Source organism: Ursus americanus, chromosome 10, assembly GCF_024610735.1.
Source record: "Ursus americanus isolate L20-20 chromosome 10, mUrsAme1.1.p, whole genome shotgun sequence".
NCBI classification, from domain to species: Eukaryota; Metazoa; Chordata; class Mammalia; order Carnivora; family Ursidae; genus Ursus; species Ursus americanus.
The window spans coordinates 54,497,671-54,514,286 of NC_142136.1; the positions used below are offsets into that span (position 1 = coordinate 54,497,671).

Genomic DNA, 16,616 nt, shown 5'->3' on the forward strand with positions numbered 1-16,616 from the left:
AAGTTGACATCTTGTGTCTCTTTCCCCTGAAGAACCTTTGGAATGGGGGCAGATTTCCATTTATTGAGGCTGATGTGATGTGGAATTAGGATCAGGGGTAAATGACAGGGGGTCAGATGGAGTCTTAGAGCACAAATGCTGTGCTTTTACAGTGTTCAAGCAGAGGCCAAATCCAGAGGTCAGGAGGACCCACAGGAGAGGGAAGTTGGACTAGGTTCAAATTTAGTACCTACCCTGCTCTACAAGGGCTTGCGTATAGATCATTCTAGAAGCAGGGACACACCTTATGCCTTTCTCAGTCTGCTGCAACTTTGGGTTTCAACCACCTCGATGCTAACCTTGAAAGACTAAGGAGATAGTCTGGGGCCAGTTGCTTCTGGTCTGGGGCGATGAGCACTTGGTGCTCTGCAAAGCTGTGCTCACCCACCAAGTGCACAACAGTGTTGACAACGTTCACCCCTCCTGTGCTTGCTACGGGGCTGGCCCTGCCCTGCAGGCTTTACACTCATAACTCGTTTCATCTCCACAACCTCCCATGGCAGGCACTGTTATTGTGCCCATTTACAGATGAGGAAACTGAGACACAAGAGCTAAGTAAGTTGCACAAGGTCACAGAACTAGTAAGTATAAGAGCCAGCTTTGAAATCCTGGCGGTCTGGATCCAGAAGCTCTCAAACTCTGTGCTACCCAGCCCCCACCCCCACCCCACGCACGAAAACCCAGCTCTGGAAGCCCCGCTATTAAGGTGATAAAGATACTGTGGACTTGTCAGGAAACCAGCCAGGGCACAGAATGTGATCGGTAATGACTGGAAGGACAGGAAAAACCAACTCTTCCTTTTAAAAAGGCATTATGGGAAAATGACATAGTTAAAGCAGAATCTGATAGACCACCTTCCTAAAGGGTGATATTCTAGACAATGATAAAGACTGCTTAGCTGCTTCTCTTCCCGCCGCGCGGACACCAAGGTGAGCTGGAAACCCGAGGTTGGCAGCCTTCCTGGGCCTGTGGCTTTGCTTGAGGCGCGTGATGTGTGGAACGCAAGGCAATGCTGCCACCTGCTGGAGAAATGGATGATTTCCCCCTGTCTTTCCGAAACAATTGAAGAGTTCTAGAAATAAAGGAGAGAAATTTCAACCTCAACCCATCTCCCCATGTGCTGGGTTGGTGCCTAGTTGTAATCATGGCCAAAGACATAATTTTCGTTCACCTTACAACATTTGGTGTCTTAATCACAACAGACTTCTCTCGACCTCCACTGCCACCACTGACATTCCCAGGCATCATTATCTCTCCCCGGGACCTGGAGCCACCTCCGACTGATCTCCCGCCACCATCTCCTCCCCTACACACTTCCTTTTCCAGGTGATCACTTTCGACGGCGAGCAGAGCCATACTCCCCTTCACGTAATCCCCCGTGGGTTCCTGTCGCACGCAGAGAAACATGTGGCCTCTTACCAAGGCCTGGGCAGCCTGCATGCTCTGGCTCCTGCCTGCTCTCTGATCGCTCCCTGAGCTCCTCCAGCCATGCCTTCTGTCTGTTTTTTGCACACAGAAGGCTCCTTTGCACCTGGGACCTTTTGTATTTGTCATTCTTTCTGCCAAAAGGATGCTCTGGACCCAAATCTTTGCAGTCTGTCAACTCTGTGTTACTTAAAACTTAGTACCAATGTCACTTCCCCAGTGACATTTTCTGGCCATTTATTTTAAAACATAAAACCTCAGTCTCTAGCACATAATAGATATGTGTCAAATATTGATTTCCTTCTTCTTACCAGACAGCACAGGCTCTGATGCTGTTGACACAAACAGCCATGAGCGTAAGGAATTATTGTTTGAAGTCTTCACCTGCCCTCAGCTCTGAAGTTGCTACAGGACTGGGAGAACACATCACCGGTTAGCGTAAGGTCACTTAGCTGGGAAGGCTGAGGGAAGCGTTAGAAGTGGGCGAGCTTGTCTTCTGTCCATGCCCCCCCCGCCCCCTCCACACCCACACGTTCATCATTACACTTACCCACACCCTGGTCCGGCTACTAATAAGCCATTTCCTGTTGGAAACTGATAGAGAAACTGTCCCCGCAGAGACTTCCACCTGCAGTGGTAAGGTCTCGTTTGACACTTGTGGCATCCATAGGAAGCAGCATCCAGGGGAAAGACTTCAGATCTATAGTCAAGCCCTTCGCCAAAGGCATCTGTATGTGTCTGGCCATAGTACTTGCTCAATAAATCACATACTGAATGGCTTCCTTATTTTGTTTTTAATGTTGCAATTTGCTAAAGTGAATGGAACTGAGGATGAGATCAATGTAATATGGGTAGGGAGGTGGCAGAAGGGGACGATCTTCAAATGAGCAATCAGAAGCTTCTCTGCCCCTGCATGGGGTCGTGGCAGGAGTCTGTGAGTGGCAAGCTAGCGTGCAGGCCCCTGACTCTGGACACCGGGTCTGGTGATCGAATGCCTCCATGCAGCCCCCCACCCCCACCCCACCCCCACACCTCGGGTTCCTCTTCCTGCTGAAAGAATCTTGCAGACATGTCCAGGAGGAACTGGGACCTCAGGCCTGCCACCAGGTCTCGGTTGGTTTAACATGAACCAAACACGGCATATAGAAAGCCTCGGTCACAAGCCTTCTCGGGTCATCTTTAAAAGGGGATAAAGTCGAGAATTACATTGTCTTGTTCGTCAGCATCCTTTATAAGCCCGCTTCCTTAAAAAGAATATTGAAGGATCTCTATCTTTAAATAAACCATTTCCCCAACTGGTGTGAAAGGAGAAATGGCCCTTTTCACTTCACCAGAAACTAAAATAGTGCTTTTGTGAGGGATGTCGTGGCAGGTAGGCTGCAAACACAGTTGGGAAACCTCCGTGTAAAACCGAGAAAAACAACCTCTTCCCCTTCCGCACTTAGAGGCAGCTCTTAGCCAAAATGACTAAGAATCCAAGAAATTAGCCTTAGAGCTTAGATGAATTCTGCACTTTTCTCTGCACTCTTCAGGCCTCTGCCTGCGCCTCCAGGCTTCTCAGGTCCCGGGGCTGCCCCTCCCCCTCATCTTGCTGTACTCCTGCCCCCACACTGCTGCCCTTCCTTCACCTCCCCACCCCAGCCCCTGCCTAGGGCCAGTGTGCACTTAGATCTGGGAAGCAGAGCCCTGCCCTGTGGCCTTCCTCTGGCTCTGTCCCTCCCCACAGGTGATGGAACAAAGCCTCTGCCCCTCCTTTTAGACGGTGCTCTGGGCACCCCCGAGTTGCCTGCCCTGCAGTCCCAGACCACCTACAGAGGACACTCAGGACCCTGCCCTTGGTCCAGGCTCTCGAAGGTGTACTGTGTTGCCTGCACCAAGACCAGGGGGCAGCCGCCTATGGGATGGAGTCAGAGGCGGGAAGGGAAAGAGGCCAGGCCTCAGCTTGCCCGGAGCCCTCGTGTTCCAGAGCAGGGCACCAAGGAGTGGGAGGTTCTGAATTCCAACCTGCCTTCCCGGGTCCTGACGAAGGGCTATTCATCACAGTAAGAGGAGAAAATAAATCTAGTGTAATTTTTACATATTTAAGTATGTGGTATGTGGGCCCACATTTGCTTTCTGGCATGGGCTCTGCAAAGGTTCATGGGGGCCTTTCCCCTCCTACCTCCTGCGCAACCACCTCAGTTTTCAACATATTGCCCGTGGCCACAGTGTCTCCAGGGTCCCCGGCTGGGGTTCAGGGCAGACGCGTGAGGCCGAGGTGAGCCAGCCCACCGTGGGATCCTGTCTTTATTTGAAATGTTGATATTTTGTCCATCATGAGTTTTTGACATTGATTTTCAAAAACATTGCACAAAACAGGATTTCTCTTGAATCTTGAGTTTTCAGTTTCCCCTGAATTTTATGCCTGAGAAGGAGTGGCTTGTTCCCCTCCCGCCTTTTCAAGCATCTTTCCCTTCTCGTTTCATCCGTGGCAGCCCTGGTTCAGAGCCTCATCTCGTCAGCTGGTCAGCCTGCAGTTCCCAGCTCCCATCCATCCTCCGCATGGACCCAGCGTTATCTTCCTGTGTATAGGTTGAGTTGTGAGCCTCTCTCTCTCAAAATCCTTCAAAGCTTCCCTGCCTCCTGTGGATTCCAAAGCCCCTCATGCTCTCTCGCTCCGTGTCCACTAGGCTCCACGTTCTGGGTCCTGCTAGCCTTTCTGGCTTCCACCCTAGCCGAATCCCTCAGTTCTATCTATGCTCATCTCCTCGCCCTTCCCCGGAGAAGCCTGCAGTCTGCCACACTGCCTCTGGGCCGCTCTTCCTCTCCCGGGGCCTCTTCCCTCCCTTGTCTTCACTGTGGGGTCTGCCTGAGCCTTCAGGGATCAGTTTCCACGAGCTCTCGTGGTGTCCCAAGTGGATCCCTCCACTCCTGCAGTGCTCTGACTAAACCTGCTCTCTGACTTCTATTTACTGTACCTGCCGCCCTGCCCCCGCCCGCCTCCCTAGCGGTGTCTGTGGGCACCTTGTCCCGTGAGTCTGCACCTTGTTCCCCATGCCCAGGCCTGGGTGACAGCATGCCAAGTTACTCTTTGGCATGTCCTCAGCCTCCAGCTCCAGTTCATACTTTGACCCATATTCTGTTTATCTCCTTGGCCTTTGTAATGGATCTTTCTCCACAACAACATGGATCTTCTCCTCTGCCTGATGGGTGTCCCCGTGATGCCTCAGACTTGATTTGAAGTTGGAGCTCTGCTCCAGGCTGACACTCGGAGCACCCACAGCAAAGGGCTGCAAAAATGACCTGCTTTGTCCACAACCAAAATTATTCCATAGGATACCACAACACCTTCTATTTGACAGTCTCTCTTCCCCTCTGAGGTCCTCCACAGGGACCTGGATGGGGCAGGGCCGCTAGAATCTGTCCCCCTTACAGGCAGATGCCCATGAGCGTGGCCAGCAGCAAGCACCAATCCCCCTCCAGCCCTGTGTAGGCGACGAGGGAAAGGAGGGGCCTTTTTAACGCTCCCCATCAACACCCCCCTCAAGACTGGTCTGAAGGTATAGTCCAATTTCTGTGAAATCTGAAAAGCAAGATGAATTCATTTGCTTTTTAATGCGCGATGACAGCCACTTCCCCCAGCCACCCCACAATGATTCAAACCAGCATCTTCCAAGCTCATGGCCATCCCCCAGCACCTGCGGGCTGCAGTTCTCTCCACTGCTCAAGGGCCGGAGTAGAAGAGGTGGTGGTCGTGCTCAGTCGCCATTGCTCTGTGTTTGGGGATCTTTATCCGTATAGACACCCACAGATTGAGAGATGGTATAGTTCCCATGCCATTGTCACCATTCAGAGTCCATTCTGTGTCTTGACACCTGAAGGCAAGAGATGGAGAACCAGAGGATGCCAGGAACCGTGCCACTCTCTCACCTTTTAGCCCTCCTGACAACCTCGAATATTGGTGCATTGGTTTCCCAGGGCTGTTGCAACAGATGACCGCAAACCGTGGGTTAAAAAAACAGACATTTATTCAATCACCATTCTGGAAGTTAGAAGTCCAAAGTCAACGTGTCTGCAGGGTTGGTTCCTTCTTGTGGCTTCAAGGGACATTCTGCTCCACACCTCCCTTCTAGTATCTGCTGCTTGCCTGCAGGCCTCCGTGTTGCTTGACTCATAGACACATGGCCCCAGGGTCTGTCTCCTTCGCATGGCATTCTCCCTATGATTTCTGCATCTGTATCTCTGTCCAAATTCCCTTTTCCTATAAGAACACCAGTCATTAGATCAGGATCCACCCCAAGCCAGTATGACTTCATCTTAATTACATCGTCAAAGACTTATTTCCAAATAAGGTCACATTCCCAGGTACCTGGAGTGAGAATTTCAACCTTTTTCTTTTTTTTTTTTTTAACATTTTATTTATTTATTTGACAGAGATAGAGACAGCCAGCGAGAGAGGGAACACAAGCAGGGGGAGTGGGAGAGGAAGAAGCAGGCTCCCAGCGGAAGGGCCTGATGTGGGGCTGGATCCCAGAACGCCGGGATCACGCCCTGAGTCGAAGGCAGACGCTTAACGACTGAGCCACCCAGGTGCCCCCAACCTTTTTCTTTTTTGGCGGGGGGGACACAATTCAACCCACAACAGTAAGTATTGTTCTAATCTGCATACTAAATGGAGATACAGAGTAACTTACTCAAAGATACACAGAAAGTAGGTGGTATAACTTAGTTTTTAATTTGTTTAGACCTAATCGTTACCACTTGATCATTGCTTGTACCAGGCCCTCTGCTGGGTGCTTCATTTTCATGTCGAATCCTCGTATCAACTGCATGTATTGTATCCCTCATTTTGCAAACAGAGGCACGGAGCGTTGAAGCAGCCTGCTCAGGGTCACATGAATACAAAGTGGCAGACCTGGGAATCGACCCAACAATTCCCACCCAAGTCAACCCACTAGAACGTGTCTCTGAGATGCCTCACCCCTCCTCGCTCCATGTCCCCTGGTATAACTCCCTACTGCAGCTGAGAATCATGACTGGAAGGGACGTGTTACTGGAACTTTCCAAGTGAACAGTGTAAAGGCAAAATTGATCACTGGCATCCCAATACTGCAACTTGACACCTCACAGCAGCTAAGAGAGGGATGAGAAAGACCAAGGCTTCATCTTCTCCTGGCAGCCAGGGAAGAGTTGCACGGAAAAACCAGGACAATGAGTAAGTCCCGTTAAAGAGCAACACAGGGCACAACCCATCACTTCCCCACAGGGCGCCTCACATGCACTGAGGCCACGTCTCGGTTCTAACCAGCACCTCACTGGGAAGAAGCGTCCACGACCACAGTGCGGAGGGACCACGTCTCAGCCAAGCCCATAGAGCGGCTATTTATACTGCCTCATTCGTCCTCAAAATAAAAAATCGAAAGCATCACTTCCTGGCAGCTGCTTGCACTCTCTCTTCCTCAACATCAAAGATGTGTGTCCCACACAGACACATTCCAGTGCCTTGCACACCCAGCAGCCTGAACACAGAGCCCTTCAAGCAAGGCAGAAGCTGCAGAAACTTCCTCAAATCGATGCAAGAGTGAGAAAGCCCTCAGCCCAGTGCGGCTAACTAAGGTTTGACCAGCACTCACAAGCTAGGATTGGCTTTGCTTGTGTTACCTCGAAAAGACACCACATGGGTAGGGGCTAGGAACATGGGCTCCGGAGGCAGGCGGACTCGATGCCGACGCCAGCTCTCCCGCGCATGACCTGTGGGAACTTAGGTCTTTCTCTTCTCTCAGCCTGTTGTCTTATGGTGAAATGAAGATTTTGACATCGACCTCATAGAGATATTATAAGGAATATTAACACACCACTCTGACTCTTGATGCCTCAGAAGGAATATAAGCTATGGGTAAGAATAAAACACTGCTTTAAATTTGATTATTTTATCTTATCCCATGTACCTAAATTTCAATTTAAAAGAGACCTAGCTTGTGGTGCTTGCGTGGCTCAGTCTGTTAAGCATCTGCCTTTGGCTCAGGTCATGATCCCAGGGTCCTGGGATTGGGCTTCCTGCCCAGTGGGGAGTCTGCTTCTCCCTCTCCTGCTCCCCCTGCTTGTGCACTCTCTCACTCACTCTCTCTAATTAATTAATCTTTTAAAAAAAGAGAGAAAGACCTGGCTTAAACAATGAATGGGAGCACCTATCTGGATGCATCTAGGATAAGACAACAAGTAACAAGATACCAAATTGGTGGGAGAGACTCATTTGTTTCATGTGCTCAATATTATCCCACTGAATACAACACACACACACACACACACACACACACACACACACACACACACACACACGACAGGATAGGGTTAGGGGAGAACCAGTACCACTCTCTTGCCTGCCCCTACTGTTGCAGAAGTTCATTTGGAATAGGTTTAGTGAGGGCACCTGAGTCTTAGGGGATATGACCCCCAAGCTCTTAGACTGCAGAAGTGTCTGGAAGGGATCTGAGCCCAGGACCCTTCTCAAGTAGGAGAGAATATATAGGAGGTAGAAGAAGAAAAAATCAGACTCACATGTCTTAAGAAAGCAAATAAAGAAATGTTAGGAAAAATAAATTCATAACGGTTTAGTGATTTACCTCACCTTTTAATTGATGGTTATGATTTTATTTTTATTACTAAAATCACATGGTTCATTAACAGTAGTTTCCGACAATTGAAGTCTGTAAATACCTTATGTTCAGTTTTATATCAATGAGGCAAAATCCTCAAGGGCAGGGATGAAGTTCTAGTCAGCCAAGCATCCCTGGACTTAGTGTGTGGAGGAGAAATGACAAACACGGGGTGGATTTGTGCGTCTCTAAGAGGCGATTGCTTCAACCAGCAGCTCGAGGCACTGCTAAGCACCTCAAGCCCGTCTTGAAATCGATGCAGCTGCAGAAGTAATGTGTCCTCTCGACACCAACCCCGGAACAAGTAAAATCCATAACACGGATTCAGTTACAAAATGGCATTTAAGTCGGAAAAAACCCGGAAGTAAACAGATTGTTGGTTGCATTTTTGTTCACTGAAAGTACCAATCCGTTTCACAAAACAAGTTTTATAGAAAGACGAACGGAGTAATTTGTCTTGTCAGTTACAATTCATACAAAAATAGGCTCCAATGTTAGCTACATACAACCACTCAAATACGATCGAAGAAGTATCAAAAAAACTCTTTAAAAAAAACAGTAGCAGCAAAAACATTGCACATTTGTAAACAAAACCACCAGTAACAAACCTATGCTTCGTAACAAAAAAACGTGCATTCTTTTTAGAACATTAAATATATATAATAAAAATGAATATCGGCCATTTTTTTCTTAATATACAATACTCAACATCTGAAACAATATTATCAATAATAGACACAAATCGGTGTTATAAGGCATGTTGAACAGTCTTTTCCACAGTACTCAGGGCATCATGTGGCTGCAGAAGGTAAACTTTGCAGAAGTCTTCTCCTGGCTGTGATCCGCGCACACCGGGGGCACTCAGAGGACCGGAAACACTGCTTGTGAAAGCAAGCTCTGCACCCTACGAGCAGGAGGACAGCCATCAGCGAACGGCCTATCTTGTCTTCTCACATACGCACAGATGCTCGCCCCCACCCTGGGGAGAGAGGTGGTCTGAATCCAGAAACCAGTCGTCCAACAAGCAACGAGGCAGGATGAAAATGCAGGGTTCTAAAGTCCCCGGTGTGTCATGACCCTGCGGCTGACAGTCTGATGTAGTGGAGGCAGCCGTGCCCCCCCCCCCCCCGCCATCAGCCCTTGCTCCCCCAGCTGCTGAGAGTGTTGGTGGCTGACAGCTCATGAGGTGGCCCTAACTGGAAATGGCCCTAACTGGAGAGACCCGCCTCCCTCCAGATCATCTCTCTTTGCCGGCACTGGCCTATATCCGGTGACTGGTCAACTCAGGGTTTAAAGGTTTGGCTGGCCCCCGGCCCCAATATATGACAATGCGAAAGTCCATCCTGCTTCAGAGTGCCCTGCGAAATGTGCTGAGGCTTCATTGCTCCCACACCACGTTCACCTCCTCCCTCTGCCAAGTCCGGCTGACTTTACACCCCCAGAGGTGTTGAGCCTGAGAACACGCCCCAGTGAGCTTTCTGCATGCAAATCCGTGCCTTGGAGTTTCTCTGCTGGGGAGCCTCTCCTGCAATCCTGCCTAGAGGGTTCGGGGAGAGAGTGCTGGAGGGGTCTAAGGGGAGGAATGGCTCTTATCAAGGGTAAAGGCAGAATGCACGATCAGATCTTTCCCCAGAAACAGTTTAGAGATCACGGGATGTCCTGAAGCATTAATTCATACAAACAAGGTCTGAAAATCTCTTCTGTAAAGAGCCAGATAGTAAATGCGTTAGGTCTTTTGGGCTGCGTGGTCGCCGTGACAATGACTCAAACTGCCCTTGGAGCGCAAAAGGGGGCAGAGATGGCACCTCAGCCTTAGGCATGACTGTGATCCAATTCTAAAACTGGGGTGGTGGCTGTGGCTTGCCCTGGTGGGAAAGAACTGGGGCACAGGGGTGCCTGGGTGGCACAGCGGTTGAGCGTCTGCCTTCGGCTCAGGGCGTGATCCCAGCGTTATGGGATCGAGCTCCACATCAGGCTCCTCTGCTGGGAGCCTGCTTCTTCCTCTCCCACTCCCCTTGCTTGTGTTCCCTCTCTCACTGGATGTCTCTATCTCCGTCGAATAAATAAATAAAATCTTAAAAAAAAAAAAAAGAACTGGGGCATAGACAAAAGGGGGACCACTCTTCCCTCCAAATACTATACGGGGAGACATCACCCTTCATCCCGGCCCTACCCAAATACTCCCCATGCACCCCAAACTCCTCCATTAGCTCCTATCCAACATACAAGCACGCACCAGCACCATTATACTTTAAACAACGTTGTGCTTAAATGACTAAGTTGTTATTAAGCTAATTTTGTGCTTCAGTTATTAGGCTATTATTAAGCTTACATTACAAAGTTATTAAGATACCTGGACATCTTCTGCATGTTTCGGTCTGAAAGGGGAAGATGACGGCTGTACTCTGGCAAAATTCACAAATGAAACCCTTTCCCTGACACAGCTGTAAGAGAAGGGGCCAAAAAGTTAAAATCCTCCTTGGCAATGTTTCTTTTGATGGAGAAGCCAAGTCACTACTTTCACAGAACTTTACAAACGTCCATTTTTAAGGCTGGAGTGTCAGCCTCTAGAAGGCTTGGGGTGCTGTATCACCCCACAGTATAGTAAACCGATTCGAACCGTACAGGTGCATTTGCTCTGCAAGGAGAGATTTCACATCATGGTAGTTTGAGACACCAGGGATTTCACACGTGTGCTTTTAGACGATCTACTCTGGTTTCTGATGCCTGCACTGCCATTTTTGAGTTCATGCAGACACAGAGCTCCTGTTCCACGGGATCCTGAGTCCACACGGCTGTCCTTGGCACGTCAGGGCAGATGGGAGTCAAGCAAGGCCCCAGGCAGGGTTTGGCACTGACACTTAGAAGTCACTTGGCCCAGGCTCGCTTCCCAGCCCTGCCACTCACCAGCACGATGACCTTGTTTGTTACTCATTTCTCTCATCTGGAAACAGTGTTCCCTGCACTTCCCTCATGGTTGCGGGGGGTTAATGGGGTAAAGTCCAGAGCACCATCCCAGGTCCTGAGGGGTAAGGGACAGTTCAGGGACACGCCGGTCCCAGGTGAACCTTACCTCACAGCTGGCCACATGTGCGAGGGAAGCTTTTAGAACGTCCTTGAGCAAGGGCACCAGCAGCCTTTTCTTGACCCTGACCAGATCCTCCAGGGAGAACAGGTGGAGCTCATCAGTCAAGTGCCGCGGCACCTGCTCGAACTCCTTTAACGCGCTGCCGGGGAGGAAACAAAGAGTCATTCAGACGGCCACCCACGCAGAGGCCGAGACACAGGAAGGCCGAGCAGGCAGTGGCTTCCTCTGGCGCTCACACTTAATTTTTTTTTTTTTTAACTCTATTAGGAAAAAAAAAAAAACCTGAGAGCACGTTAACCTGACTCACCCTTTGACATTTTGCAAGTTAGTTTGGAAGCCAGGAACTTAGAATTCCATAAAAGCAGATTTCAAAAAGCTGAACCAGTAGAGAAACCTATCTCTTGCAGCCTGCCCATGTGGATACCGGGCAAAAGACAACTGCACATTTATTTTTCAAGTCTTAAAAACACGTACTGAGGGGCAGCTGGGTGGCACAGTCGTTAAGCGTCTGCCTTCGGCTCAGGGCATGATCCCAGCGTTCTAGGATCGAGCCCCACATGAGGCTCCTCTGCTAGGAGCCTGCTTCTTCCTCTCCCACTCCCCCTGCTTGTGTTCCCTCTCTCACTGGCTGTCTCTGTCAAATAAATAAATAAAATCTTTGGAAAAAAAAAACAAACACGTACTGAGATAAAGGAAGGAAGGAAGGAAGGAAGGAAGGAAGGAAGGAAGAAAGAAAGAAAGAAAGAAAGAAAGAAAGAAAGAAAGGCTACCTTATTCATTCCAGCTCAGTTTCAAGTCCATCCACACGCTGACTGCTATCCAGCCAACAGGAGAATCACTGCTCATAGACAGTGATAGACTGCCCCACCCAGGAGTCCAGCACTGAGCGCAAGACCCAAGCATCCAAGTGTGAGCTGATCGTAGCCACCTGTGTGTCCCAAGGACATTCACATACTGAGTGTAACTTTCTCCAGTCCCTACTGATCTCCTCCTGAATTCCCTAAATCAGTTAGTGGCTTCACCATGCACGTGTTCCCAAGCCAGCCACTGCCTACACTGGACAATCCAATCATGCCAAACTGTGCTGAACTCTCCATCCAACCTGAGATGCTCGCTCACACTGCTTCCTCTGCTGGGGGATCCCTGATGCGTCTTCTTCAGTCTGACTTGCTCTTCAAGCTCAGGCTTTCTCTCCAGGAAGCTCTGTGGCCCCCCTCCCTGCCCTGCCCCGCCCCTTAGGACCTAAAAATGTTGCCTCTTCCGCGTCCTCAGGGCACTGTGCATATGTGTCTAACACACAGTCCGGCGATGATCGGTTTGTGCTTTCTCCCCGGATGTAACATGAGTCCTATAGATTTTTTATCTGAAGCACAGAATGGACACTCAAGAAATTTCTGTAGTCGGTAATAATTGTGGGGATTGTTATATGTTACAGACAAGAAAACGGACAGCCTAAGAAGTGATTAACCTGTCACACCAGTGCCATGACGTAGAGCTTAAGGCCAAATAATTACAGGTGACATGCCCCTCCCCAAGAAGTTTAATTCAAAAGCAATACATTATCATTAAATAAATATCAGAAACTGAAAGCAGCTTTAAAACAAAACAATTTTTAAAAAACTATGATCCTATCAATTATAACAAATAATCTTAACCCCTTGAGTAACCTCTTTTTTCACTTAAAAATTCTCTGTCATTGAATTCATGCCTATGACTTTATGCCATGGCTTCCAGAAATTCCACTGCTAGAAGCTTATCCTAAGGACATACTACAGATGTGCTCAGAGATTCACCTAAAGCCTAGTTTGTTAAATAACAAATGGTATTAAAAATCTAAGTATCGGGGCACCTGGGTGGCGCAGTGGTTGGGCGACTGCCTTTGGCTCAGGGTGTTATCCCAGTGTTCTGGGATCGAGCCCCACATCAGGCTCCTTCACTAGGAGTCAGGTTCTTCCTCTCCCACTCCCCCTGCTTGTGTTCCCTCTCTCGCTGGCTGTCTCTCTCTGTCAAATAAAAAAATCTTTAAAAAAAAAAAAAGAAAAAACCTACAAGGAAATGTATCAAAAAAAAATCTAAGTATCTATTAGGTATTAAAATCTATTAGCTTTAATATCTATAAAGATACTAAAATCTATTTTAATATAAATATATGAAAAATCGATTAGATTAAAAATCTACCAGTAAGAGAACAATACTGAAATTAACACTGCATCATACTACAGAATATTACGCAGTAATGATAGTTCGACACGCCTCTCTATAAGGGATTTGGGGCGTTGGGTTTTTTTTAAGATTTTATTTATTTGAGAGAGAGCACAGGAAAGAGAGAGAAACAGAGAGCACACAAGCAGGAGGAGGGTCAGAGGGAGAAGGAGACCTGAGCAGGGAACTGATGTGGGGCTCGATCCTAGGACCCCGGGATCATGACCTGAGCCAAAGGCAGATGCTTAACTGAGTCTGAGCCACCCAGGCGCCCCTCTCTCAGGGGTTTTTAAAAGGCCATCGATACACCCGTGCTCATGGCAGCACTATTCACAATAGCTAAAAGGTGAAAGCAACCCAAGATGGCTGAATGGGTAAACAAAACGTGGTGATACATACAATGGAATATTTTTCAGCCCTAAAAAAGGAAGGAAATTCTGACACATGCCACAATACGGGTGAACCTCCAGGACATTATGTGGAGTGCAATAAGCCAGTCACAAAAGGACAAAAACTAAATGGCTGCACTTACATGTCCCTAGAGGAGTCAATTCATAGAGACAGTAAGGAGAATGGTGGTTGCCAGGGGCTGGAGGGGCGGGGGGGAGAGGGAGTTATTGCTAAATGGATTTAGAGTTTCAGTTTTGCAAGATAAAAAATTTCTGTGGATGGATGGTGGTGACAGTTGCACAAGAATGTGAATGAACTTAATGCCCCTAAATTTTGTACTTAAAATGGTTAAGATGGCATAGTTTGTTATGTGTATTTCATCACAATGTAAAATAATAAAAACAACAACAATAATAATGGCCACTGGCTAGAGTTATTTCATCCTTGTTTTGGCTGATTCTTCTAACACATTAAGTTCACTACTCATGAGCCAGAAGGTTTAGTAACTTTAAGGACAGGTCTGTATCACCAAGGAGAGGCCCGAGGGAGCTGCTGTGCTAAGGGGCCCTGTGGATTGGAGGAGGTGGGACCAGGGGGCACCCAGGGGACTGGCAGGTGTGCAGAGGCTCCCAGCCCTCCCTCACGAGGCCCGGCCTGGCCCAGCCAACACCAGTACCTTTCAGCAAACCTGCAGGTCTTCAACAGCTTCTTGATATGAAAAAGTTGCTCCCGGGTTTCCTAATGGGAGAAACCAAACCGGGGGGAAAAGTCAGCGTGATCAATGACACAGGAAACATAGAGATCAAATTTAAATGTTATTTCTAACTTAGAAATGCTACAACTCTATGAGACAAGCCTTTGAAGTCAACGGTCTATATAACAGGGGTTCACGACTGAGTCCAGGAGGGACCCGAGCTGTGCGAAGCCTGAAGCTTACACAGCGGTTGGGGGCCTTCTTGGCGGAAAGTACAAAACTGTGTGTGAAAGATGGAGATCCTGCCCTTCGTGGCAACATGGGTGAACCTGGAGGGCACTGTACTAAGTAAAGTAAGACAGGCACAGAAAGAAAAACTGCATGGTCTCGCTGACAAGTGGAATCTTAAAAAAAGTCAAATACACAGAAGCAGAGAGTTGAACAGAGGTCGGCAGGGAGGGGGACGGGGGGCAAACGGGGAGATGTCGGTCAAAGGGAGCAAATGTGCAGTTATATAGGATGAGTAAGTCTAGAGATCTACCACCTGTTATGATGACCATAGTTAATACTCCATCACATACTGGAAATTTGCTCGGAGGGTACATTTCAGGTGCTCCCACCACACACACACACACACACACACACACACACACACACAGACACACACACACACCCAAGGTAGCTGTGAGGAGATGGGTATGTTAGCTATCTTGACCAGTAATTATTTCACTTGTATTTGCATATCAAATTATCATGCCATACACCTTCAACATAAACAATTTTATTTTAAAACTAATAATAAATTTCAAAAGCTACGTATAAAATGCAAAACTAGGGGCGCCTGGGTGGCACAGCGGTTAAGCATCTGCCTTCGGCTCAGGGCGTGATCCCGGCGTTATAAGATCGAGCCCCACATCAGGCTCCTCCGCTATGAGCCTGCTTCTTCCTCTCCCACTCCCCCTGCTTGTATTCCCTCTCTCGCTGGCTGTCTCTCTCTCTCTGTCAAATAAATAAATAAAATCTTTAAAAAAAAATGCAAAACTATGCATAAACAGCAAATCGGGTACAGGGCCTGGGAAAGGGCCCTGACGCCTGAGCTCCAGCGGCTGGCGGTAAATCCGCGCCTTGGAGGGTCCATCTGGGTCCCTGAGACGGTGCACCCGGCCCCGCCTGTCCCGCACAGGCAGCTGCTCACCCTTGCTCTGTCCAGTTCCTTGGCCTTGGCGTACAGGCAGTGGCCAATGCTCAGCAGATTGAAAACGGGCTGGTGCCACATGCTGTCCAGCAGCCGTTTGGAGAAGTTGCTGACGTAGTACTTCCTGAAGTCCCACGCGCTCAGGACCCGGGCTGGGATGCAGGTCTCCGCATAGGAGTGGCAGCAGTCACAGAAATATTTGCCCAGGTAGTCACAGTACCGTAGCCGCTTCACAAACTCTGCAAGAGCACACAGCGGGCTGAGCGCAACTCACCTCCGCTGGCAGCCCTGCCCTCTGCCCCCACTGCCCATTCCCACGGAGCTTCAAGACCCACATTGCTGGGTTCGCGCTGGTAACACCATACCGGACCTCAGAGCAGCTGAGAAAGCTCTGGCAGGGACTATGCCATTCGTGAGCGTTGCTTTCCAAAAACAGTTGTCAGAAAAAGAGAAACCTCCCCCAAGTGGTCCTGAATTTGGAAGATGGACATTGTAAACTGCAGTGTAGCCAAAAGAACATGAGATTTAGAGTCTAGAAACCTGGTGGGAGTCCACACTCTGCCTCCCACTGGCAGGCTGATTGAGGGCTGGTTCGAATCTTTTTAGGCTAACTACCCTGAGGCCATAAAAAGCAACTCAGAGCTAGATTATGGGATATCGCACGTGTGAAAAGTGCTTGGTAAATTGTCAAGCATGCTACGTACACTCTTAGAGAGCAGAACCCCAAAGACCTCCTGGGTAAATCCGTGCGAAACACATTACTGAAACGCACCAAAGATGGGAAGAGGCGACACGTGGAAACATGGAATGCAGATGACCAGGGACGACGTGAAAAACGATCTCAGTAATAAAGGCGTGTGTGCTGAAAGACTGAACTCCTTGGTTTGCATCAGACTGTCACAGAGGTGGAGGGTCCAGACCAGGCGAGGGGCAGAGGGGCGGACCCTC

The 16,616-nt window shown here is 48.8% G+C and overlaps 1 protein-coding gene across 3 annotated transcripts in view; it reads right to left on the minus strand.

Moving 5' to 3' along the window:
• Positions 1 to 8,072: 8,072 nt before the first annotated feature.
• Positions 8,073 to 16,616, minus strand: part of RUBCNL (rubicon like autophagy enhancer) — a 36,474-nt gene continuing 27,930 nt past the window's right edge. For 2 of the 3 annotated variants that reach the window (XM_087865141.1, XM_045796794.2), the window contains exons 10-14: positions 15,669 to 15,907; positions 14,456 to 14,517; positions 11,173 to 11,326; positions 10,453 to 10,543; positions 8,073 to 9,003 (exon numbers count right to left, since the gene is read on the minus strand). In XM_087865141.1, coding sequence (XP_087721267.1) covers positions 8,891 to 9,003; positions 10,453 to 10,543; positions 11,173 to 11,326; positions 14,456 to 14,517; positions 15,669 to 15,907 — 659 coding nt within the window. In that variant the 3' untranslated portion in view covers positions 8,073 to 8,890. Of the gene's footprint in view, positions 9,079 to 10,452; positions 10,544 to 11,172; positions 11,327 to 14,455; positions 14,518 to 15,668; positions 15,908 to 16,616 lie in introns of all 3 variants that reach the window. The other variant, XM_087865142.1, reaches the window with a different exon arrangement.